The following is a 26361-nucleotide window of genomic DNA, read 5'->3' as shown; positions in this document are numbered from 1 at the left end:
CGCATGTAGGTGGATTAGCAAAGCAGCCAGTATAGCTGAAGCACATGGAGCAAGTGACATAAGACAAGGCTGAAAACGTGGGTAAGGACCACATCACATAGGGCCTTGTAGGGCATGGCAAGGAGTCTGGATTTTATCTAAGTGCACTAGGAAGCCACAGAAGTACTTCAGACAGGTGAAATACAAGATCCGCTTTTCTTGTTAAATGATCACGCTGGTAAAGTCTGGTTATTTCACAGTGTTAGGCTGTTTGAACGAGATGTGTGAGAACGGTTTTAAAAGCAGAGAACCATAAGCCAGATGCTTATTTATTCACTTCTCCGGGCTTCAGGTTTTCCATCTGTAAAGCAAGTGGTTTGAGCTAGAAGCCATTCCTATCCCGCTGCGCTAGGCAGTGAGTTCCAAGAGCACTGCCCACGTCAGATTTACCACGGAATCCCCCTCGACCTCGCCAGCGCCCAGCACACAACTGGCGCTCTCAAACCGCTGGTCAGGGTAAGGGATCAATGAATGGCCGGCCTGGGCCGCGAAGACGCTCCGGGCGCGGGACCAGGCCCAGGGCCGGAAAAGAACGCTACGAGCAGCGACAGAGGCCGCGAGAGCCGGCAGCCGAGGAGAGCGGCCGCCAGCCCCATCGCAGGAAAAGCGCGGCGAGGAGGGAAGCAGGGCCTCGCGGGCTCAAGACAGAAGGAGCTGGACTCGGGGCTGACACAGGGAGCTGGGACAAGAGGTCGAAACGCACGCCTGAGGAGGGGTTTTGGGCCCAGGCCGGGCGGCCCGGCCACTCACCGCAGCCGTCGCCAGGCTGTGCATGTTGGGAGCGGCCGCCGCTCTCCTCCCACCACCGGACGCGCCCGATCTGCGTCCCTGCTTCAGCGCCGCTGCCGCCGAAGATAATGAGCCGCCGCAGCCGCCATCCGCCTCCGGCTCGCTCCGCCCCCTTCACAGTCCTCTGACCTCTCACCCCTGACCCCGCCCACTCAACCTCTTCCCGCCTCCTTTCCCTCTGCGGAGTTAACAGTTCAAGTGTATGTCTTTTGCCCCTTAAGATTCAGGACAGGAAGGACGTCAGCGACCCGCTAGTCCCCGTATCCCCGGCTTCGAGTAGGTATCCTTAGGGGCGTGAACTCTGACCCTCCTTCGGAAGCCAGTGAAGGGCGGGAAAAGCCGAGCAGTCACGGGAGGACTGTGAGTGCGCATGCCCAACTGCGGCTCAGGAGGAGGGCAATGGTGGGAGCTCGAAAGTGGGCTGAAATAGAAAGTGCGCGTGCGTACTACAGTCATGGCAGGGGCGGGGCTTCTGTACAGGGCGTCACTGGATGCTGGGGCGGGGCGAAGGCGTAGGAGGGGCGGAGTTACAGGCTTGCGCGCACGCGCCAGGTTTGGTCGCGTCGAGTGTGCGTGCGTGCGTGCGTGTTTGCGTGTGGTCACAGTTCCCGCCATCAGCCGCTCTCCCAGACTGGGGGAGTGAGCGGCCCCGCTCCTCCGTGGTCGGTATCCCTACCTTCCTCTCGGTTCCTCCCCCTCCGCGCGGACTCTGTGCTTCCGGTAGGCCTGTCCCGGGGCTTCCGACTCGCAGGCACAGGTAAGGCGGGCCCGGCTTCTCAACTGAGCTATTTCTCCCAGTCCCCCCTCCGCTTCGCTGTCCGCCCACTCGGCGTTCACTCTTCTAGAGTTCGCCCGGCTGTTTCTCAGCCCGCCCCCAACCCCTCGAGCGTCCCTAGCCTCACAGGTACTCCACTTGGGGCTTGCTTCCAGGCTTTCCCTCTCCTATAACCTGGTTTTTACTGTCACTCGTGCCCTCCGCAGTCCGAAACTGGCCCCTGTCGTCGTCCAGCACTTGCCCCTTAATGAGGCCTGCTGTCTGTTCAGGTAACTTCCGTTGCCGCATATCCCATTGGGTCTTAGACGTGATACTCATTCAGTCTCTGGACCATTTTTTACTTCTTTCCCCTCTTAACTATCCTTCCCCAAAAGGCATGAATTATGTTTTTTGTCGTGCATCTATCTGGTTGTTCCCCATCTCTGGCCATCAAATTAAGTTGTCGGGTTTATCTGTTTTAGGTTATGAACCGTGGAAGGAAATGGTAATTGACGACCAAGTCCTGTATTCTGGAGAGTTGTCTTATAGTGGTTTTGTGGTGGTGGTTGTTTGGTGCCCTCGAGTCGTTTTCGACTCTTGGTGACTCCGTGTAACAGAGTAGAACTGCCCTCTGGGTTTTCTTGCCTGTAATCTTTACGGAAGCAGATCACCAGGTCTTTCTCCCGTGGAGCCGCTGGAGCAGCTGAGCTCAACCATTGCACCACCAGGGCTCTTTGGTTTTGTAGTTATCTCAAAATTTCAGCTTTGTAAACGCCTTTTTTTTTTTGGAAGGGGGTGCTGATGCTTGACAGGAGTCCCTGGGTGGCACAAATGGTTAAGTGCTGGACTACTAACTGAAAGGCTGGCAGTTCAGACCCACCCACAGGCGCCTCGGAAGACAGGCCTGGTAATCTGCTTCCGAAAAGTCACAGCCTGGAAAACCCTGTGGAGCACTTCTACTTTGCACACATGGAGCCGCTGTGAGTCAAAATTGACTTGATGGCAACTAAAAACAATGCCTGACAGGTCTCTAATTGGAAGAGCTATCTAAAAGCAGATGTCAAGTAGGCAGTTGGATACGCCGTTGGAGCTCAGAGAAGAATTTTGGACTGAAGAGCATATGTATATGTGTATATCCATAGAAAACCCATTGCCGTGGCGTGGATTCAGACTTATAGCGATATGTATATATAGAGAGAGTCATATTGGCAGTAATTGAAGCTATGAATGTGGATGAAATTGTATACAGTATCCCATTGCCGTCAAGTCGATTCTGACTCGTAGTGACCCTATAGGACAGAGTAGAATTGTCCCACAGAGTTTCCAAGGATTGCCTGGTGGATTTGAACTGGTGACCTTTTGGTTAGCAGCCGAACTCTTAACCACTATGCCACCAGGGTTTCCAGAGAGAGTATAGTGGTAGAAAAGAATGGGGCTTAGGATGGAGCATTAAGGAATTCTTTTATTTTTTTTTTTTAACGTCACATAACTATGTATAAATTTTTGTATGGAAAAAAAGTTAAAAAAAAAAAAAAAGAATGCCTTGAGCATTGTGCTCTTTTAAAGAACTATCTATGTGGGATCAAATTGACAACAGCAACTTGAAAGGTTAGATAAGAAGCTTAGGGGGCAGTGAGTTTATGCTAATGCGGAGGAACAATTTGGAAAAGGAGGGTGAGAATGGTTGCACAAATTGAAGAATATGATCAACGTCAATGGGAATTCTTAACATTTAATAACTGGATAGAGGAGAACGAGTCTTGCAAAAGAAATGAAAGAAGCCGTCACTAGTGTTGAATTCTGCTGAAACGTAGAATTGAATGAAGACTGAAAAAACTCTGGTGACATAGAAGTAATTAGTGATCTTAGTAAGAGGTGTTTCCATTTTGAGTATCTGGAATTCAGCCCTAGGTTCTCTTCTCCTTTTACTTCTTTCTTTCTCCCTGAGCTTTAAATTCCATTTCTGTATTGCTGATTTAAGAATTTTTATTTCCCACCCAATCCCTTTGTTTTGAGCTCCCAAATATAAGTAGCCAACTGCCTGCTTGACATCTCTACTGAATTTTCTCTTAGGAATTTCAGATGTAATATGTCTGAAACATGTCTCTGTCATTCTTTCCACACCCAAATTCTTTTTCCTCCAGGGTCCCATTTTATTAAATGATATATCCATTTATCCAGTTACACAGGTTAGAAACTTGAAAGTCATTCTTGACTTCTCCCTTATCCTGTGTATCCATACCCTCTCCAAATTCTTTCCATTCTACTTCAATATATGTCTTGAATCTTATTCTCTTCACTGTGCCTTTTTTTAGTTCAAGCTACAGTCATCTTTCACCTGGACTTAATCTCACTGGTTCACAGTATTCTCATCTGTAAAATGGGAATAGTGAAAGTTTCCACCTTATTGGATTGTTGTGAGGATTAAATGAGACAACCATAATAACCACTTGGCACGTGGTAAATGGCTAAAAAATGTTAATTGTTATTGTAATTGTTGTTATAAACTGAACAACTTCGGTACTCTCCTAGCTAGTTGCTCTGTTTTCTTCCATTCTTGCACTTTCCACTCTTGTCCCCAAACCCAAACAAACCTTATCACTTCTCCATTCAGCAGTAACATCTCTACTTAAAAGGCTTCCGTGCATTTCCCATCACCAAATGCTTATTACATTGAATAGTAAGGATAAAATTCAGAATCCTTACTGTGGTCTATAAAACTGCATAACCTGGTTCCTGCTTGCTTCACTGGCTTCATCTTGCACCATGCTCCTCTCTCTCACTAAGCTCCATCCGTGCTGCTGCTTTTCAATCGTGCCAAGTTCTTACCCATCTCAGGGCCTTTGCACTTTTCTGTTTTCCTGGATTGTTCCAGCACCACCGTCCCCCAGTCAGCTTATTCTTTAATTTTCAGTTCAAGTGCTACTTTTCTTGATGCTCCCTACCCTTTACCTCCAAATCTTAAATCAAGTACACTGTTATAATCTTTCATCTTGCCGTGTACTTTTACTTTATATCATTTATCAGAACTTGTAATTATATATTTACTTGTGAGTTTATTTAAAGTGTGTCTCTTACTAGATTATAAATTAATGACTATTTCTACTCCTCAAAAAATTGTTAAATGAATAAACTGGACTTACTGTAAGAGCCATCATATCTTTTGGAAGGACCAGTTTACTGATGGTCTTGTCATTTTATGACAAGCATCTTTTTGCAAAACAGAGGACCACAAGAGAAACGAAGGATTTTCCAGCTTTGGATCATTTTTCCAATTCTTATATCATAAAATCATTCAAATTCATTCTTTGAATTGGAGATAAATTTTATGTAGGCTTATTTCCCTCTTTACTTTTAGCCACACCACTAATTTTATCCTGTTGTGCATTTTGTCATATGGATCTTTTTAGGAAAGGAAGTCCTTGGAAATCAGAGCAGTGGTTTATATATATATTTTAGCAATGGGGTAAACTGTAAGCCTAGTGAGGATGAGGTTTCCATAATAGGTAAAGCAGAATTCCATATTTAAGTCAGTTGGTGGTGGTGGATATGGGAGGAGATGTTAAAATTCAGTAATTTTTGTGTGTAAAACAGGATTTGTATTTAGAAATAGGAAATAAAGAATAGGAAGTATATGAATCCGAAACACAGAGAGGTGTTTGGATTACTTCTGTGAGTAGTCACGAGCTATTAAAAATGTTTGGGAAGGAATTTGCATCAATCAATTTAGCACTTAGTAAGAGCATTTTCTTGGAATACAAAAGAAGATACAACTTTGTTTTCTCCTTCAGGGATAAAGTTAAGGAGACGATTTGTGCGTAATTTAGTTGGTAACAACAAAAGAGTAGTTGTTAGGATGTTGTAGTGTAAAGGATTCATAGGGTGTAAAAATCCTGAGAATGGAGACTGGAAAGCAATTGATGCAATTCATCGATGAGGTTGGAGTATAGAAGTGTAGGCTCTGGCAGTAGACTTAGTTTTGTTTCTTCCTGACTGTGTGACCATGGATTAATTACTTCCTCTCTCTAAGCCTCAGTTTGCTTATCTGTAAAATGGAAATAATAATCCCTACCGTTTAGGATTATTATGAAAATTAAGTGAGATAATGCATGTATGAGACTTAGCACTGTGCTTAGTAAACGTTGCATAATAAATCTGAGGTGGTTGTTGTGGCAAAGAGATGAGTTTCTGAATTAGAATAGTAGCTATATGAAAAGGCTGGGGTTTGGATGGATGAAAATGAGGTCAAAGCTGATGCTGAAATTTCTTGCCTGAATGATGATAGAAGGACAAAAGTAGGGAAGTCTGGGGAGCCTTGTAATGAGGGCATGGATTGTATCTTCACATTTGTATCTCTACTACAGTGCCTTCAAATTGGAGTAGCTCAGTAAATGATATTTTACTAAACAAACAAATTAATTTAAAAGTTGTAGCATTCAAGTAGGCAGTGAGAGATGTTTGAGTAGAACTGCAGGAAAAGTTCAGACTTAGGCTTGAATTTGAGAAGGAAACCCACACATTTAGTTTTGAAAGAAAGTGAAAGCCCCAGGTTTACCTGCGTTTTGAAATATGTATCAACACATGTTGGTGTTTTAAGATTTTTGAAGACATCATTATGTAACAATGTTTATAAAGTCAACAAAGCATATATTCTTTTAGTTTCAAAATGTATCAGGGTAAATAAACCAAGACAAATTAAGGTGCTGGCTCCTTGTTGGAGTCCCTCATTTTGTATAGCAGTGCTCTTAAAGTTCTGTTGATTGTGTGTGTGTGTGTGTGTGTGTAGCATCATATTTTAAATGTTTTCAGTAAGTTTGTGGTTTTTAAATAAAGGGTTAATCTTTGTTGTATAAATGATCTTTTAAGTTTTAGTTTTGTATTGGATTATTTTAAAAGGACGCATTTATATTTTCTTTAGCTGAGTTGATGGCTTCTGGAGAACTGGCATAGCTGCAGAATATGAGTAGTTCCCCAAGAAGAGTGCTTTGCCTTTGGCACAAGGATCAGAATAAAGGTGAATTGTTATTACATAGGGTTTTTCAGTAAGTCACTGAAAAGTAAGTAATATATTTGTTTTGGATGTGTGTTTTCAAGACTGGAAATTGGCAAGAACTGAAACAGTGGTTTGACAATAGTTTTCTATGTCTATTTTGTAGTAACAGTTTTATGCTTTAGCATGCTTTACCACAGAATGCCCTCTGAATAAGGATGTTTTCAAAGTGGAACCTAAAATATGAGTATTCAAATAAATGTACCAGGAATAGGAACATTTTTGCAATATTATTGATTGAACTTTCATGGAATGTTCAAAATTGAACAATAATTTTATTAATTGTGAAGAAATTTAGGGAAAGGGGAATCTTTTTGTACATACTTAAAGAATAATTAGTTGTTGTTATACTTTGTCCTCCTAATACTGCTTTGATAAGAGAATTAGCATTGCAGAGTTCAAAGAAACCTTGTCTGTCCTAGGTTCATAGAAAGTTTAACTGTTACTGGATCATGCCAGATACCGAAAAAGAAACTTAGTTTTGTTTTTTTCCCCCCTTAGCCAAGTAAGGCAAACCCTGATAATATGATGAATGTGCAGAAGTAGATATAGTTAATTCATTTAGTGCAAAAGCAGGTAATGGGGTAAGTTGAGGCATTAAGTAAAAGTTTTGTCTTATTGGCTCTGCCAATTTTATGTCCTGCACTTTTAGCTTTTTTTTTCCTTAGAAGAAAGAAGAGGTTGCTAGTAGAAATGATTAAGAACATTTTCAGTGTTTGAAATAAAATTTTATACAGTTAACCAAATCTTTGCACCAAAATGTTTGAGAGGCATAGAGAATTATATCTGGAGAAACAGAAGTAACCAATACATTTTTTATTTCTCTAATACTTTAGTGAACTTTGGAACTTTATTTCAGAATTTCATTAAATGTTATTTTTAAAATACATATTTTCCTTGGAGATTTCAAGGTCAGTGACTTTTACTTTTGACTCTGTAAGGAAAACTCTAAGAGAATAGAGTTTTATATTCCCTTTTATTTTGGCTCCCTGACCCATAATGACATATAAGGAAAGATGAAGGAATTTCAAAAGAGATACAACTCTTAATATGGAGTTTCTTCTTTGAGCAATGCATAATGTGAATCCTAGTTTTGGGCAAATTTACTGTTTTTGTTTTAGTAATGCATTCTGTAACTGCATACTGATTCATATTCTTCATAGATGATTTTTCTCTCATTGAATTCTTAACAAGGTCTGAGGACAGCTTTGCATTTAACTGAGAAGTTTAGATGCACATAGAAAAAACTCAGTTGTAGTCTTCGATAGATAAGTTATATGTAACACAGTGCGTAGTGGTACTCTTGTAAAGAGCTTAGTAAATATAACTATATTGGGCATATAAAGAGAATTTATGATTCCAGAGGCTAACTTCCTCTGTTGTATATTTTAGCAGCAGGTTGAAGAAAATTGATAGTACTAATTTTTTCATAATTCTTGAACAGTGAGTTTCTGTTTCTTGTGTGTCAGACACTGTCCTAGTGGGGATGCAAAGATTAAAGAACACTTTCACTGTCTTGAGATAGCAAGGTCTAGATAGAGACAAAGAGGTAAACACACAGTTTGTAATACAGTGTAATAAATGCTCTGCTAGAGGTAGAGCACGTAGCACAAAGGGAGAATAGAGAAAGAAACATTTAAGCAATCTTAGTGTGGATGTGGGAGGAAAGAAAAAGGGGAGGGGAAAGTAGCTAAGAAAGGCTTCCTAAAGAAGGTAACATAAGTTGAGCCTTGATTTTATAGCCAGGAGAAGAAATTAAGGAGGGCTGGAATGGATAGGGAGAGTGCATAAAAATCCTGCAGACATAGGCCACAGTGTGTGCAAAGATATAGTGGCATGAGAACATGTGACTTTTGGGGGAAAATATAAGTAGTTCAGAATGGCTAGATTTGGGGGCTTGTTGGGGATAGAAAGGTAAGTAGAGTCTGGATCGTGAAGGACTTTTATGTCATGTTAAGGAGATTTGGATTTTATTTTAAGTGCAGTGGGGAGCTGTTAGATGGTATTAAGGAAGAGAGTGATATGTTGGTCCGCAGTTCATTATAAAGATGTCCGGAAGGTGTTGGAGGTGCAATTGACAGGACTCTTCTCTGGACCTTCCATCTCCAATCCAGTACCAGTAATCATCAAGAGAAAGATCAAAGACAACTTTCATGTTTCTGGCATGGGTAACTGGGGTAGGAGAGGGGGCATGTATTCTTTGCAGTGCTGACAGAGTGGAAAAAATCTTAAAGGACATGTGCAAGCAGTGAAGTGACAATATTATGAATTGCCAAAAAATATTATAAACACACATTACTAGCCCAGATTTCTGGAGAGTAACTAGTTTGAGCAAAATGTCATGTTAAAATAGTAACTCGAAGGATTAGATAGAAACCTTAGGGGGCACTGAATTTATATTAATGGGGGAAGAACAACTCAGAAAAAGAGGGTGAGAATGGTTGCAGAACTTGAGTGTGGTCGGTGTCACTGAATTGTACATGTAGAAATTGCTGAATTGTATGTTTTGCTGTGTATATTCTCAACAATAAAATAAATTATACAAAAAAAAGGAAAAGTCTTCCTTTTCTAACTACGAATCTGTGTGAGGACAAGTTTTCTTTATATACTTCAGCCAGAACAACATACTGGAACAAATTGAGTACAAAAGCAAACGTGAGACTCCACCAATCTTCTGTTAAACTAATCATTAAAGAGATTGACAAATACTAAAAAAAAAAAAAAAAAAAAAAGTCATGTTAACAGGTCTATAAACCGTGATGAACTCTGTTACTTTGGTGGATTCACATACCCAGGCAATTATAATACTGTCTAAATCAGTTCACGGTAGGCACTCAAAAACGTTTGATGAAATGAATGTGTAATAATAGAAGAATGAAAATGTATAACATTTATTTAAAGCGTTCTCACATTTCTTCTTTTATCCTCAGTTATTTGATGTACAGTAAATAGAGCCTTGAACTAGGGACCCTCAGACTGTATCCTGCCTGCAGGTGCGTCTTGTTTGATTTGTGGCTTTTAAAAATAAATTTGAATTCATTGCCCACAATTAAAAATGGACAATTTTATGTAAAATTTTACCTCTTCATTTTCTTGAAAAATCAGATGATCTAGCAAAGGTTCACTATTTCTACAGAGTAACAGTTGGCTAGATTTGAGTAGCAGTTGTTCATATTTTGCCTGCTTGAGTCATTTATGTCACTTGTCTGATACTTAATAGGCAGTTGAATTGGTGACCCTGTCAACAACTTATTTTCTGGGGCCTTTGGAGAAAGAGGTGTTTTAGACAAGGAATAAATTCAGAAAATAGACACTAACTCCCCTAACATTAATAACTGCTGTCTGTTGAGTGCTAATGTATGTTATCACATTTAATTCTGTAACACTAAGATTGGAATAGCATGTGCTACTCCGTTACAAATTAGTAAGTGATAGAGATCATTCTTGATTTATAGGCCTACAATCTTTTTCCTTTGTAGACTACCTCCAGCTTTTCTAGTTGAGCTGTTCAGGCAGAGCTGATTTTTAGTAATTTTTAATTTATTAAATTATAAACAAGAATCAATTTTAGAGGCATTGTTTTTAGAGATGTGAAAATAGTATACTTGTTTTAGCCATTTTAGATAATTGAATGTATATGTATTCATGTGTGCATGTGTAATGTATATGACACACACTATCTAATAATATTCTCTGCTGAGTATTACTATAAATGTATTTACTTGCTGACGTTGGTAAGTTAGTTTGAAAAGTCTTAAACATCTCATCATTCTTGTCAGTTTTAATATTAGAGGTTCATTCAGGGAACCTTGAATATTAGTCAAAGGTAAAATTGGTGAAAATTCTTTCCAAGAATGGTAATATTAAGCATAAATGGCAGGTGGTTCTTAGGAAGAGAGGTTTTGTTTGTTTTTCCTATAGATAAAATTATTTTCTCAAATAATGTAATTCTAGTGATTGAACTAATTTGAATATTCTTTAAGTTTTTAATTAATTTGCTTCTTAGACTGCAGACTGTTAGATATGCGTAGACTGCAGACTGTTGGAAGGAATTGTCTGGTGATATGATGTGATATTTGGGGAGGAACTCATTCTAAAAAATGGAGTCAGATGACTGGAAATGTTTTCTTATATTTGAAATTCAAGACTCATTAGCATTCATGAAGGAAGGCAAGAATAGGCACTTAAATGATGAACGTAAACGTTAGTCACATTGTAGTGAGGATCACGTTGGGAATGGCATCTGTAGTATTCCTAGTTGGCATGTCTTTGGTGACTACCGTATGGCTGTTAGGATGCAAAATGCAGAATTTAGGCACAGGTACTGAACACATGGCAAAAAAAAAAAAAAAGAACATTCACAGAAGAAATAAAAGATGGTTAGAAGTAGTCACTGACTGTCAGTGACTAGTTGCCCTTCTTCCCTGTGCTGTCAAGCTTTTAGGGCCTTTGAGGGTACTTGATAGTAGTGGTTTATTGAAATGGAGAAAGGTGGTACGTTAAGAGTTCTCTTTTAAACTCTTATTTTAATCACTAGTAAGTTATAACTTGTTATTTTACTTTATTTTTCTTCCTTAGAACCTGTCAGGTGAAAGTATTTTTTCTTTTTAATTGGGCTAGAAGCAATTTATTTTTAAAGAAAGTATGTCTTCCCTGAAGATACATGGTCCTATCAGAATTCGAAGTATGCAGACTGGGATTACAAAGTGGAAAGAAGGATCCTTTGAAATTGTGGAAAAAGAGAATAAAGTCAGCCTAGTGGTTCACTACAATACTGGAGGAATTCCAAGGATATTTCAGGTATTACGAAATTTTAATTTGAAATAGACCTTGAATAGACCCTTTAGTGAATAGCTGTTCTGTGTCATAGTATCATGGTAGTTGTCCTCCTAGACTAATATTTCTTCTTATTTCCAGGACACTAGTACTTTTGTGTACATGTTTTATAAACTATTCAGCAGCATTGTTTGGTGGGTATAACAAAGAGAGGGAAGTAGTCACCAACTGAGGTGGGAGGAAGCTGAGAGGGGTTTGGATACTATATATTTATGATATCTTAAAAACCACTTTAGGATAACTTCAGTTATTTTTTAAACGTATATGATGGATTTACCACTATTTAGTGTTAGCTTTTAATAGAATGCATTGGTATCTTCTAAAAGCTAATGCCTGTTTCCTAAATAATCCTGCCAAAGGTTGTAAGATGGACCATTCAAGGATAATTGCTCAAGGTCATCTTTACTGCTGTTTTCTTCTAACTAAAGTTTTGAAAGATGCTCATTTTATCACTGCAAAAACAGTAGTTAATTTTGTTTTTACTTCTACACTGACCTTCTGCAGCCAAGAACTTATCTTTTTTTTTTTTAATAATACTGATTTTTTGGTGAAAGTTTACACAGCAAGTTAGGTTCCCATTTGACAATCTCCACACAAATTGTTCAGTGACATTAGTTACATTTATCACAATGTGTCAACATTCTCTTTAATTGTGTTCTGTTTGTTCCCTCTCTAGTACTCTAGTTTCCCTGTCCCCTTATCTTCTCATCTTTGCTTTTGAGTAATTGTGAACCTTTTGATTTCATACTGATGGTTTTTAAGTAGGGCACCGATTGTGGGTAATATCCTTTATTTTGTGTGCCACTCTATTTCACTAAAAGGTGATCTCGGGATAGGCTTGGTTCTACGTTTAAAGAGTGCCTCTGGGTGATAGTCTCAGAGAATGCTCTGTTCTCTACTGTTCTAGATTGCATGGCCTTTTTTTTTTAAAATATAAGAATTTGAAAAGAACTACTCAACTTGATAAGAGTTAGATTTAGGAATATAATGTGATACTTACATTTTTCTGCACTTTAAAATTCTACATTTATTAATTAGATTATACAAAAATAAAATATTCATTTTCTACTAAACTACTCTATAGAAGAACGATACATACGTTTATGCTTGAGAACTTGATCAGAGGTAAAATTCCCATTTCTGCTTTTGAACTGTGAAAATAAATTGCTTATGACTTACTCAAAGATATTCTTAAATAGGCTGGAGGGAGTGACACAGGTTTTAGAAACAGTACTAGTTTCTGCCACATAAATATATTCGCTGAGTGCTTATCTTAGCAAAAGGAAGATTTTTTTCGAATAGAGATTCATCCTGTCAGTCCTCAGCCCAAGCTGGCCCCGAGTAAACATAGATCTTTGGGAGCATGATGATTCTGTCTGTGATTCCAGCCTCATCTCAGTTCTAGATCAGTTTACATTCAGCAGTTGTTTGTTAACCACTGACATTGTGCCTGATACTGTGCTAAGGGCTAAGAAAACAGAGTTGAATGAGATATCATTCCCCTCAAACTTAGGAGTAGCCAAATTCATTTTAATTGTGAAAATATTTCAAAGATACTGAGATAACACAAAGAAGAGAGTGGTTTGTACTCTGTCGAGGATTTAGAGGATAATCAGGAATTTACCAAACACTGTGGGGATAAGTCTGAGGTAATTTCTATATATGGACAAATACAGGCAAATGTGAGGGAACAAGAAAGTTATTTTAAAATAAATGGACAGTGGGGAGTGAGTGGCAGAAGTAGAGGCTGAATAGCTAGGTAGGAAACAGGTCCTTTTCATCAAACTAAGGGGAGCTCAGGCTCTAAGGAGCCAAGAATCTCAAATTCAAGTTCCTTTGGAGACTAGACAGATGACTTTATTTCAGGAGAGAGTAGGAAGATAAAAACGACATTTAGGAAGTTATTTGGAGGTGTAGGTGAGGGATGAAAGTCTTGAACAAAGGAAAAGGCAGTGGATAAAGCAAGACAATGAAAAGATAGATTTGAAAGCGATTTCAACAAGACATAACTCATTAGATTTGTAGGGTAAGGAAGAAAATAGTCTGGGAGTTCCCAAGCTTCTGAGTGGATAGCAGTCCCTTTTGTATTCTCTGTGATAGGGAGCAGAGGGGAAGAAGTAGAGTGTGAGGATTGGGGGAGGGAGATGAGTTGTTAGATTTATGCGACATCCAGAAGTTGGCGTCTAGTAGGCAGTAGGTAAACAAGACTGGAGTGCCAGCAGAGAGGTCTGGACTTAAAGAGTTGGGAGTCCTTACCATTTAATAGTTATAAAATTGTGAGGTAGATCAAATTCTCAGTTGTGAAAGTAACCAAATTCATGATTATTCTAATCTTATTTGCTCATGAACAGACTTTCCCCCTTATATCTAAGTTTCATTTTTTAAAAATGGCAGCGCCTGGAATACCTTTATGCAGCCTGTTTTCCTCTTGCATGCTAAAACTGCTTATTTAAATATTTTGGAGTTAAAGCATCTGGAACTAGTGTTACTGTGTTTTACCAGAGAATTTCTGATCAAGGATATGAATTTAATACCTACTTTGAAGCTAAAAAATACATATCATTTAAAATTTGAACATAAATTAAGTCCAGTAAAATAGTTTCTTCATTCTTATCTAAAAACTGACTAAGGTCAAGTCTCCCTAACTTAAAGAAAATTCTAAAATATTACTACTTGTGTTGATGCTGTTCAGAGGTGTGTCTTCAGCAAAAGGCAACTTTAGAAACCTTTGTATATGCCTGCTAGGGGAGAACATGAGAGAATAAGGATTTGTTGTGCCTGGCTGCCAGGAATTATTTAGATCATAAAGAAACTGGAAGATTTATTAATTTAGCCTTGGAAAAATGACAGCCAAGGGAAAATAAAAATTACTGCTTTGTATCACATATCCAAAGTCTGGGAGAGTATGAGACAGGTTATTGAACAAGTTCTAAGGAGGAGGAAAAGTAAGCCGACAGAGCTCCAGGGTGCTTGAATGAAAGTTAAGTGAGTCTGCTTAGACAGTTTGAAAAAAAAAAGGAATTTTTTTCAAGAAAAGGTTTAAACACAGAAGAAATCATTCTTTGATGGTTACAAGGGTGGGAAGGGAAGGAGAAGGGTATTCACTAACTAGGTAGTAGACAAGAATTGTCTTAGGTAAAGGGAAGGACAACACACTACAAGGGAAGTCAGCACAACTGAACTAAACCGAAAGCTAAGAAGTTTCCTGAATACAACTAAACACTTTGAGGGACAGAGTAGCAGGGGCAGGGTTCTGGGGACCATGGTTTCAGGGGACATCTAGGTCAATTGGCATAAGAAAGTTTCTTAAGAAAATGTTCTGCATCCCACTTTGGTGAGTGGCGTCTGGGGTCTTAAAAGCTAGCGAGCGCCATCTAAGGTGCATCAATTGGTCCCAACCCACCTGGAGCAAAGGAGAATGAAGAACACCAGAGACACATATTAGCCCAAGAGACAGAAAGGGCCACATAAACAAAGACTACCCCATCAGCCTGAGACCAGAAGAGCTAGATGGTGCCCAGCTACCACTAGTGACCGTCCTAACGGAACACAACAGAGTCCCTGATGGAGCAAGAGGAAAGTGGGGTGCAGAACTCAACTTCTAGTAGAAAGACCAGACTTAATGGTCTGACTGAGACTGGAGGGACCCTGGAAGACATGGCCCCTGGACTCTCTGTTAGCCCAAAACTAAAACCATTCCCGAGGCCAACTCTTCCGACAAAGATTAGACTGGACTAGAAGACATACAATGATACTTATGAAGAGAGTGCTTCTTAGCTCAAGTGGTTACACAAGACTGAATGGGCAGCTCCTGTCTGGAGGTGAGATGAGAAGTCAGAAAGAGACAGGAGCTGGTTGAATGGACACGGAAAATCTGGGGTAGAAAGGAGGAGTGTGCTGTCACAGTATAGGGAGAGCAACTAGGGTCACATAACAGTGTGTGTATAAATTTTTGTATGAGAAACTAACTTGAATTGTAAACTTAAAGCACAATAAAAAAAGGGGGGGTGTTCTTATATTGGCAAAGGTTTATTTCATTGTGCTTTTAAGAGGTTAGAATTCTTTTGAGGATTATAGTTTGGATTGATGTATCTTTTTACATTGCAGATGCCTAACATATAATAAGCTTCTGTTCAACAAAGAAAAAAGAAAATCTTTCTCTTTCTAAACTGATAATGGTATAACAGTACGGGTTCTGGAAATTGTTAACTCACTAATTTATATGCTCTATAGTTTTTTTTTTATTGTACTTCATGTGAAGGTTTATAGAACAAATAGTTTCTCATTAAACAGTAGTACACATATTGTTTTATGACATTGGTTAACAACCCCACAACATGTCAATGCTTTCCCTTCTCGACCTTTTTTTTTTTTTTTTTTTTTTTGGTGAAAATATACATAGCCAAAGATACACCGTTTCAAAAATTTCTACATGTGCTGTTCGGAGACATCAACTACGCTCTTCCAATTGTGCTGCTATTCTCACTTTAGATGCAGGTTTACAGAACGATATAGCTTCTCATTAAACAGTACACACGTTGCCCTATGACAATGGTTAACAACCTTACAACACATCGACACTGTCCTTACTCAACCTTGGGTTCCCTATCACCAGCTTTCCTGTCCCCTTCTGCCTTCTAGTCCTTGTCCCTGGACTGCTGTGCCTCATTAGTCTCATTTTATGCCCTATAATTTTATATTGAAAATATGAATTCCATACCATAAGATCAAGAGTACTAGGATTATTCTGTAAAATGACTTTTAATAGTATGTGTTTGTACCTCCTGAAAGTTAAATCTTTGACTTAAACGCATCAAGAAATGGGAATCTTTTTTGGTTAGGGGGGAGAAAAACTAAATTACTATGGTGAAGAGTGAGAAATATAACTTGGAAAGTATAAAGTTTAATATTCATTAGACAGTTTATTGTACTTCATTGTCTTATATTTGTTGGTGATGATTTCCCTTTTGTCTCAATCAGCTAACTCATAACATTAAAAATGTGGTACTTCGACCCAGTGGAGCAAAACAAAGCCGCCTAATGTTAACTCTACAAGATAACAGCTTCTTGTCCATTGACAAAGTACCAAGTAAAGATGCAGAGGAAATGAGGTTGTTTCTAGATGCAGTCCATCAAAACAGACTTCATGCAGGTGAGCACTAATCATCCCAGGGTCTGACATGTTAGCAGTTATAAAAGAATATGACTAGAAAAAAACTCGAAACCCAAACTTGTTGCCGTCAAGTCGATTCCATATGACAGCAACCCTATAGAACAGAGCAGAACTGCCCCATAGGGTTTCCAAGGAGCGCTTGGTGGATTCGAACTGCCGACGTTTTGGTTAGCTGCTGTAGTTCTTAACCACTACGCCACCAGGTTTTCCATGACTAGAAAAGGAGGAGGATTTAAATTACAACTGGGAAAAGTTACCTTGTTACATCATATCTTAGGGACTTGCTTACCTATTTGAAACTTATTCTGAAATTTTTATTCTTGCTGTGAAAACTAAATTCTGTAGAAAATCATATAGTATGATCCAGTTCCCCTGCTCACTCCAACCGCTTTCATTTAAAATTGTTTTGATTTTTTTTTTTTTAAATATATTTACATGCACCTTTTTAGGAATAATCTATTGTTTAAAATGAGTGTACCACCAGTACTGTTAGTCGTCAACATATCAGTACTTCACTATTACTTACATTTTATAGGTGAAAAACTTCTGAGGTTTTTTTAAACTTGAATATTACACATTAAAACTATTAGAAAATGAAGATGTAGCAGTGTTACTTTGCTTGTATTTAATATGTCTCTCAAACACACTACTCTCCTTGTTAAATAAAACTTTTTAATGGCTGTTTGCCATTTTAGTACCTACTCATTATGTGTTCATTCCATCAATTCTGAGCTATGTCAATTTGATAAATAACTATTGGATTTCAGAATCGAGGAATTGAATACTATTTTAAATCCTTAGAATATATCAGGGACTGTGTATTTCTGTTTTTGTTCTATCCCACTATATTAATCGAAACACTGTCTAAAGAATTAATGTCTCTAAATACATTGGAGTGGAAAGCCCAGAGAACTGTGTGGGGACCCAAGTTTCAATCTGATCATGGCATAATGGAAAAATACAGGCTTTGGACCTAAACAGATTTAGGTTTGAATCCTAGCTCTGTTTGTTATTTCCTGTGTGGTTTTGGGCAAGGCACTTAATACCCTGAGTTTCAATTTACTTATCTGTAAAATGAAGGTCTGTCAGTGGAGGCTTGTGTGTTGCTGTGATGCTGAACAGGTTTCAGTAGAGCTTCTAGACTAAGATAGGCTAGGAAGAAGGGCCTGGTGATCTGAAAATCAGCCAGTGAAAACTCTATGGATCACAACGGTCCAGTCCACAACCAGTCATGGGGATAGCACAGGACTGGGCAGCATTTCATTGTGTTTTGCATGGGGTCACCATGAGTCAGGGGCCGGTTTGATGGCAACTAACAACAACATTTGGTGATATCAGTTTAAATTTAAAATATGTGTATTCTTTAATCCAGCAGTTTTAATTCTAAGGTGTTTATCCTGCAAATATAATTCTACTACTATAAGAAGGTACTGAAAGAATGTTCAGCATTATTTATAATGTGGAAAAATTAAAACATTCTAAGCTATCATCAGTGGAAAATTGGCTAACTAAAATATAAAATACTTTAAAAAGAATATACAAATTCATATTATACAGTGCCTTGCATGTTCTTTAAACTAGCATTGATTTCTTTGGAATAGAAGCCTTTTATTCTTAATAAATTTTTAGTGAATGCTTTGGAATATATATAATGCTCTGGAGTATATGTTATTGGAGGTGTACCTATCACTATTTTGGACGTCTTTCTCTCCTTGGTTTCCAGTGGCAGTGTTCATGCAATAAATACACAGGTGTGACTGACTTTTCCATAGTGTTAATTACTAAGTATTTATGTAGAAGAGTTTCTAGCATTTTCTTTTTTTGTGTTTTAAAATTTAGCCTTCTATTACAATTTCCCAAATTTCTGCATGCTATTTAATATTTTGCTTGAGATCCTAGCTCTAAATTTTAATTACTGTGTGTCATATTTACTTTTTATCAGAAAGAATTGACCAGTAAGCACCTTGATTTGTCTTATCTTTTTCCTGCTGTTTCTTCCACTTCCTTAAGACTACATGCTAATAATGATAAGGATTGATCTCTTTATTAAAGTGAATTAATCGGTTTTTTTTTTTTTTAACCAGCAATGAAACCTCAGGGGTCTGGTAGTTTTGGAGCTATTCTGGGCAGCAGGACCTCACAGAAGGAAACCAACAGACAGCTTTCTTACTCAGACAATCAGGTGTGTTTATTTGAATCTTTTTGCTTTTTTATTTTAGTAACAGTCACGGACAGACTGGCATGTATGTTCTGTTAGGTAGTTGCAGGAAGTAGACTTTATAGACTATAATGCCTAATATTTCTGGCATTGTCACAGGGGTATTTTCCAGGTATCTGAAATTTACCATTTTAGTCATCTTATTCTCTCCAACTATTTTTATGAAAATCTTTCTAAATTTTATCACATTCTTCCTTTCTTGCATATAGTTTTACTGAACACAATTTAACCTTTGCTTGTTGTCTTATGGTCATCATTATGAACCACAGTAAAGTGTAGTTTTTAAAAGCGTGGCTTTGGAATTAGATCGGCTTTGAGGCTTGGTGCTGCCACTTACTAGCTGGGGTCTTTGAGGAGGTTCGTTAAGTATTCTAAGCCTCGTTACCCGTCTGTAAAACTAAAATAGCAATAATATTTCAAGAATTGCTATGAGATAATGCGTGTAAAAGTGCTTAGCCCATTGTATCATGTACTAACAACCCTATAAATGTTTGCTGCTGTTATTTCTGTGATGCCCTTTGGGTCTGTTCTACATTATGAACTTTGCCTCTATGCTATATGATACCAGACTATTTTGTTGATGGCTTCTGTTTGTTTTTTTAAATAGTTTTTCTTTAACATATAATTCAACTAGCTGTTAAGACTTGCTGTGCACTAATAAATACTCTTATCGCAACTTAGCAGTCCTATGTCTCTTTTAATTTATTTTGCAAAGAAAAACCAGACAGCTAAATTTGTTAAAGTGATGTGTTTTTTTGTTTGTTTTAATTTTACCATTTATCTTTTTATTTCTCTTAGTTGTTATTTGTTTTTTATTGTGGATATATGTTATGATGATAATGTTATAACAGAACATATGCCATTTCAACTATTTTTACATGTACCATTCACTGACATTAATTACATTCACCATGTTGAATAATCATTACCACTATCTGTTTCCAAATTTTTTCATCGCCTTTAATAGAAACTTGGTTACCCCATAAGCAATAAAAAACTTCTTAAAGTAAGAGAAACTTTGAGGCTCTCCACTAAGTAATTGTATGAGTTCTATCTGGCTGTGCATAAAGGATTATTTAGTCCATTTACTGGACTAAGCAGTGAGTAAGATTTTGTTTTGTTAGGTTCTTTTTATAGGTTGGATTTGGCTGGGAGGTTTATTGAGGTACAATTGACATGAAGTAAATTGTACATATTTAAATATACAATTTGATAAGCTTTGATATATGTATTCACCTGTAAAACCATCATTATAATCAAGATAGTGAGTATATTTGTGATGACTCTGAGGTCAAATTCAAAAATGTTTGAAAATATGCCGAATAGTGTATATATAGTTTGCTACTGTTTGTATAACAAAGGAAAATAAAAATATCAACTTACACTTGCATAAAGAAATATTTAGAAGTGGAAGAATATTTATAAGGGATAGGAAAGTGAGAAGTGGAAGAACTGGATGGATGGGGATAAGGAAGGGTGGTAGTGAGACTTCTCAGTATATGGTTTTTAATATTATTTTGACTTCTGAGTTTTTAATATTATTTTGACTTTTGAACTTGGAAAATATATCACCTATTCGAAAATAAGTTTTTAAATCGTTCACCCAGATGACCTTAGAGATCTTTTTCTTTCCTTTGAGATTGTAGTTTGGTAGAAAGAAAGCAACTGGCCATATTTTCTTTAGTAAAATCACATAGCTCTTAATGTAGAGTTATAAAACTTACGTGACAAAATGTTGCTCTAAAGTACTATTTCCTAACCTATATATTTAAATTGCGGTGTTCTCTGAATGTTCTTGCTGTATCTTTGGGATAGACTCTTGATTTGTCTTCTGCCCATGCACTCTATCTCACCCTCCTACCCCCGATTGTTACATATAATTATTTCATTCCTCTAAGCTAGAACCCTCTCAAGAGTCATATGAGGTATATGTGACTTGGCATGTAAGTTGTGGTAACTAAATATCATTGTTGCTTCTTTTTCTCACTGCTGTGTCACTTTATCGTAATCATAATTGGATATATTTTTCCCCAAGGATTTAGTCTCATGCTGATTACTAGAATGATGTCTTTTTTTTTTTTAATTAGTAATTCAAAGCAGGGTTCTTGCTTTCTGCCTCCAGCTGTGCTATGGAATTTTAAGTTTATAAGATTACTACAGGAAAATAAGTGTCAAACTCAGTTTTTCGTACAGTCTGTACATTAGAATCACCTGGAGTGCTATAAAAAAATACTGATACATGGGCCCCACTCCAGATCGATAAGGTAGAATCTCTGGGGATATGTCCCAAGTTGTGGGTATTTTTTTTAAAAGCTCCCATGTATGAATCACTGGTCTAAAAGTATTCCAATTAATTTGAAGATTTAGCTATCTTAAACTTTATTCTTACAGGCCTCTTCAAAAAGGGGAAGTTTGGAAACTAAAGATGATATTCCATTTCGAAAAGTTCTTGGTAACCCAAGTAGAGGATCTATTAAGACTACAGCAGGAAGTGGAATACCTGTCACCCGGACAATTCCTTCTTTGACATCTACATCAACACCTCTTAGATCAGGGTTATTAGAAAATAGGTATGAAAGACTTTTGTTTATACTTAGTCATTAGCTGTATCTGTTTATAAGTTTCTTTTAGGCCTTTTAGAAAGACCATTAATTTGAGGAAGAAAAGAAGGAGAAAGTCTAGTGAGTAAAGTGTGTTAGAGAAAGTAAAGAAAGTATAGAATGCGTTTTTGGTAGTTAATTAGAAATATGTTTCTATGTGGTTTATGTTAGTTATACATATTAAGCATGTAAATATATAGTATATTAATTTAAATATGTTGTAGAGAATTAGATAACAGTAGTCACAGTTCCTGTCTTCGAGTATGCTGGTTTATAGTTTTTTGTTTTTTAGTGTAATTTGTTTTTTCTTAATTGTGCTTTACGTGAAGGTTTACAGAGCAAATTAGTTTCTCATTAAACAGTTAATACACGTGTTGTTTTGTGACATGGTTGCCAACACCATGACGTGTCAACACTCTCCCCATCTCACACTCGGGTTCCTCATTTTCATTCATACAGCTTTCTTGTCCCCTCCTGCTGTCTCGTCCTTGCCCCTGGGCTGGCATGCCCATTTAGTCTCGTATACATGGTTGAACTATGCGTATTATTGTTTGTTTTATGGGTCTGTCTGATCTTTGACTGAAGGGTGAACCTCAGGAGTGACTTCAGTACTGAGTTAAAAGGGTGTCCAGGGACCATACTCTGGGGTGGTTTATAGTTTTAATGGGTGCAGTGTGATTGTTTTTTAATTACATCTTTACCTATATTTTCTACAGGACTGAAAAGAGGAAAAGAATGCTGTCATCTGGCTCAGAGTTGAATGAAGATTACCCGAAGGAAAATGATTCATCATCGTAAGTTGCTTTACGAGCCTTCATGGCACTAGATAAGTGTTTCTTTTGTTGGTAATTATAACCACTAGGGAAGATTGGGGAGATAGCACTCAATTTATAGGAATTCCGAAGAGAGAAGAGCAGAATTGATAATGTTCTGGTGACAGTAAATTGTAGACTCAGTGCACAGGGGATTTTGCCATTGATACTGCTTTGGTTATTTCATTGTACTTCTCCTATCTTAGCTTTTTATCTCTAATACATAGAGGAGAAATAGAGGTGAAAAACTCTAAACCGCTGTTTCTTGCTGGCTGCTCCTTTAGTGTGAACTCCTTCTTTCCCTCTTACCTTTATCCTTATTATTATTTTCTTTCAACCTTATGTGAAAAGTCAGTTTGGCTTAGGGGTGAAAGGATATGAGCCCTCCACAGGTTCTAGGCAAGGAGCACCAAACTTTCAGAGGTATTTTCTGGGTTGAACAAAAGGGGGTAGACCTGCAACAGGGAGGTCTTGATCCTCTTCCTATCATGTGAGGATTTTTTTGTCTTCTGGGGGAGAAAGGGAGTCCCTGGATGGTGTAAACGGTTAACATGCTGGGCTGCTAACGGGAAGACTGGAGGTTTGAGCCCACCCAGAGGTGCCTCAGAAGAAAGGCCTGGCAATCCTTCTGAAATATCAGCCATTGAAAACCCTATGGAGCACAGTTCTACTCTGACACACGTGGGATCACCATGAATCAGAATCCACTGAATAGCAACTGGTTGGGGGAGAAAACTTATTATGCGGTTATCATTTAGTTCTTTAATTCATATCTTAACAGAAATTAGTTGATAATCTGCTTCCTAGGCTTACTTCTGGTACCACCTGTTACAGATCATGTTCCCTAGAAGCAGACCCTGAGATGAAGATTAGTGTGCAAATGATTTATTAAGGAAGTGCTTCCAGGGGAGACCAGTAAGGAGTGAGGAAAGGAAGTCAGTCAAGGGCAGGAAACCAAGCATGGGTGTGATCTCAGACAAAAGTCATGCAGAGGTTAGGCTTCGTCCTGGATCCAGAGAGGAAATCTGTTATGTAAGTTCCACCTTACAGTTGTTCTGATCTAAAGCAAGGGAGCTGGGCTTTGGTACTCTAGCACCTGACCTTACTTGTGACTCTCCAAGTGTGGGAGCAAAGAAAGTATCTCTAGTAGCTTGAGGACAGTCCTGTGAACGAGAGCCCTAGGTGCTGGCTTTTGAAGTTGGGTTCAAGATGTGGAAGAGAGGACATAAAAATGGAAATTTGGATGGAGTATCTGTGTTGTCTGCTACCAGCTTAATTTACAATAAAAAAATAAACCAAACCTGTTGCTGCTGAGTCGATTCCAACTCATAGTGACCCTACAGGACAGAGTAGAACTGCCCGATAGGGTTTCCAAGGAGCGGCTAGTAGATTTGAACTGCCGACTTTTTGGTTAGCAGCCTGACCTCTTAACCACTGCGCCACAAGGGCTCCTAATTTACAATGGTTCCCCTAAAATTAGCACGTTTAATCAGACCATGAACACTGAGTGGACACTCTACTTACATGGGTTCAGATATTTGGGATAATAGAGGGAGGACAAAAATAGCCTTGTTTAAGAACTTTTAACTTAGTGTTCACAAACTTAAAATATTTAATCACTGTGAATTGAAGTCTTGTTGACACTTAGTAAATACTATTTCAAATCCGTATAGACTACCAGAACATTCTGGGTTTTTTTTTGGTCTGTTTTGTTTTACTCTATAAAACGACCAACCTTGAATAATTTACATTTTAATTTATTCTTTTGGCCTTAGTAGCTAAATAATTTTGTCTGGTCTTGCTCTTGGCCAAAAAAGTCTAATGCAATCTTACTGTCTCTGATCAGACTTTTATATAAAGAAAGTGCTCATTTTATTTTAACTCCCAGGGTCATGAATTGGATTGGCTCTTGACTTGGTAATGAAAGCTTATTTGCATGATTCTCATTTGCTTTAAGTAGTCAGCCTCTTGAGGCTTTAACACCTTGTAGCCTAACTTTAAAGCATATCAATCATTTCAGCACTTGGAATGTAAATTTTTTAATGGTAGCTATTTAAAATTAAGAGTAATATCTGATGTTATATTTTATATTGGTTTAAAATTATTAGCAATGTTGTGTTGATTTAGAATTATTAACTGTAGGAACAACAAGGCTATGACAGATCCCTCAAGAAAGTATTTAACCAGCAGTAGAGAGAAACAGCTGAGTTTGAAGCAGTCAGAAGAGAATAGGACATCAGGTAAGTAGTCTTTTTAAAGATACTCATTAATTATATGTTGTATTCTATTAGACTAGGAACAAAAACCTAAATCAGGACATATCTCTCTACATTGTTCAGGAATACTGCATAATTCAGTACTAGTTATTGGCCACCAAAATGTTCCCAGTACTTGGCTAAATATTTTGAAGTATTGGAAAGATAAGGGAGCTTTTATCTGTTTACAAGGAATCTAGTCTTTACCTTCTTCTTTCGTTTTTGCCTAGAAATAAACTCTTTCATTGTCAAAGTGCCTAGACCATAGAATGAACCAGTGAAGTTTAAGTGGTTGCAATTAAAGTTTATCAGTATTGCTACTTATTAGAAGCTGCAGGAGAAAATGTTGAAATTAATGCCTAAAGCAGTTATTTACACTTACTTTGTATTTAATTTTTTTAAAAATAAAAGTTGATCTGTCCATGAATTTTTGTTAGTATTTCCCAACACTTACATCTCTCTGATCCTCTGAAATCCTTAGACACTCAGATATTTTGTATTGATTTGAATATTACATCAGCTTGAAATCAAATAGAAGCAAGCTCAAATATGGCATGAGTTTTAGAAATTGATAATTTAAGAGAATCCAATTGATCAAGATTCTAGGAATCACTTTTTTTTTTTTTAATTGTACTTTATTTTTCCAATACAGAAATTTGTACATACATTGTTATGTGACCCTGATTGCTCTCCCCATACTGTGACAGCACACTCTTCCTTTCCACCCCTGATTCCCCATGTCCATTCAACCAGCTCCTAACCCTCTCTGCCTACCCATCTCACCTCTGGACAGAAGCTGCCGGTTTAGTCTCTTGCATCTACTTGAGCTAAGAGGCACACTCCTCACGAGTATCACTTTATGTTCCACAGTTCAGTCCAATCCCTGTCTGAAGAGTTGGCTTTGGATGTTGTTTTAGTTCTGGGCTGATAGGGAATCCAGGGGCCATGCTCTCCAGGGTTCCTCCAGTCTCAGTCAGACCATTAAGTCTGGTTTTCTTACTAGAATTTGAGTTGTGCACCCCACCTTTTTCCTGCTCCATCCGGGACTCTCTGTTGTGTTCCCTGGCAGGGCGGTCATTGGTGGCAGGTACCATCTAGTTCTTCTGGTCTCAGGCTGATGAAGTCTCTGGTTTATGTGGCCCTTTCTGTCTCTTGAGCTAATACTTCCCTTGTGTCTTTGGTGTTCTTCATTCTCCTTTACTCCAGGTGGTTGGGACCAATTGATGCATCTTAGATTCCTGCTTACAAGCTTTTAAGACCCCAGATGCCACTCACCAAAATAGGATGCAGAACATTTTCTTAAGAAGCTTTGTTATGCCAGTTGACCTAGATGTCCCCTGAAAGCATAGTCCCCAGACCCCTACCCCGGCTACTCTGTCTCTAGAAGTGTTTGACTGTATTCAGGAAACTTCTTAGCTTTGGTTTAGTCCAGTTGTGCTGACTTCCCCTGTAGAGTGTGCTGTCTTTCCCTTCACCTAAGATAATTCTTATCTGCTATCTAGTTAGTAGATAACCCTCACCCTCCCTCCCCACCTGTCTTAGTCATCTAGTGCTGCCATAACAGAAATACCACAAGTGGATGGTTTTAACAAAGAGAAGTTTATTTCCTCACAAAGTAGGCTAAAAGTCCAAATTCAGGGCGTCAGCTCCAGGGGAAGTCTTTCTCTCTCTGTCGGCCTTCTCATCAGTGTTCCCCTGGACTAGGAGCTTCTCAGCGCAGGGACTCCAGTCCAAAGGACACGCTCTGCTCCCGGCACTGCTTTCTTGATGGTATGAGGTCCCCCTGTCTCATTGCTCACTTCTGTCTTTTATATCTCAAGAGATTGCCTCAGGAC

At 38.2% G+C, this 26361-nt stretch overlaps 2 protein-coding genes across 10 annotated transcripts in view; one reads left to right on the top strand and one right to left on the bottom strand.

Moving 5' to 3' along the window:
- Positions 1-1187, bottom strand: part of CNOT9 (CCR4-NOT transcription complex subunit 9) — a 35946-nt gene extending 34759 nt beyond the window's left edge. Inside the window, exon 1 of one of the 3 annotated variants that reach the window (XM_004376318.2) lies at positions 790-1187. In XM_004376318.2, the coding sequence (XP_004376375.1) occupies positions 790-813 (24 nt within the window). In that variant the 5' untranslated portion in view covers positions 814-1187. The remainder of the gene's footprint in view (positions 1-789) is intronic. The other 2 variants (XM_023731306.1, XM_023731305.1) reach the window with 2 other exon arrangements.
- A 254-nt stretch (positions 1188-1441) lies between these two features.
- The window catches only part of USP37 (ubiquitin specific peptidase 37), an 81810-nt gene continuing 56890 nt past the window's right edge, over positions 1442-26361 (top strand). For 3 of the 7 annotated variants that reach the window (XM_023731298.1, XM_023731301.1, XM_023731303.1), the window contains exons 1-9: positions 1454-1585; positions 6501-6596; positions 9563-9625; positions 11211-11432; positions 16449-16620; positions 18726-18823; positions 21251-21429; positions 22176-22253; positions 24414-24511. In XM_023731298.1, the coding sequence (XP_023587066.1) occupies positions 11277-11432; positions 16449-16620; positions 18726-18823; positions 21251-21429; positions 22176-22253; positions 24414-24511 (781 nt within the window). In that variant the 5' untranslated portion in view covers positions 1454-1585; positions 6501-6596; positions 9563-9625; positions 11211-11276. Of the gene's footprint in view, positions 1586-6299; positions 6640-9562; positions 9626-11210; positions 11433-16448; positions 16621-18725; positions 18824-21250; positions 21430-22175; positions 22254-24413; positions 24512-26361 lie in introns of those variants that run through there. The other 4 variants (XM_004376316.3, XM_023731300.1, XM_004376315.3 and 1 more) reach the window with 4 other exon arrangements.

The sequence above is a fragment of the Trichechus manatus genome, unplaced genomic scaffold (genome assembly GCF_000243295.1).
Source record: "Trichechus manatus latirostris isolate Lorelei unplaced genomic scaffold, TriManLat1.0 scaffold00041, whole genome shotgun sequence".
Lineage (NCBI taxonomy): Eukaryota > Metazoa > Chordata > Mammalia > Sirenia > Trichechidae > Trichechus > Trichechus manatus.
Note: the sequence above shows the minus strand (reverse complement) of the source record. Positions and strands in the feature narration are given on the sequence as shown.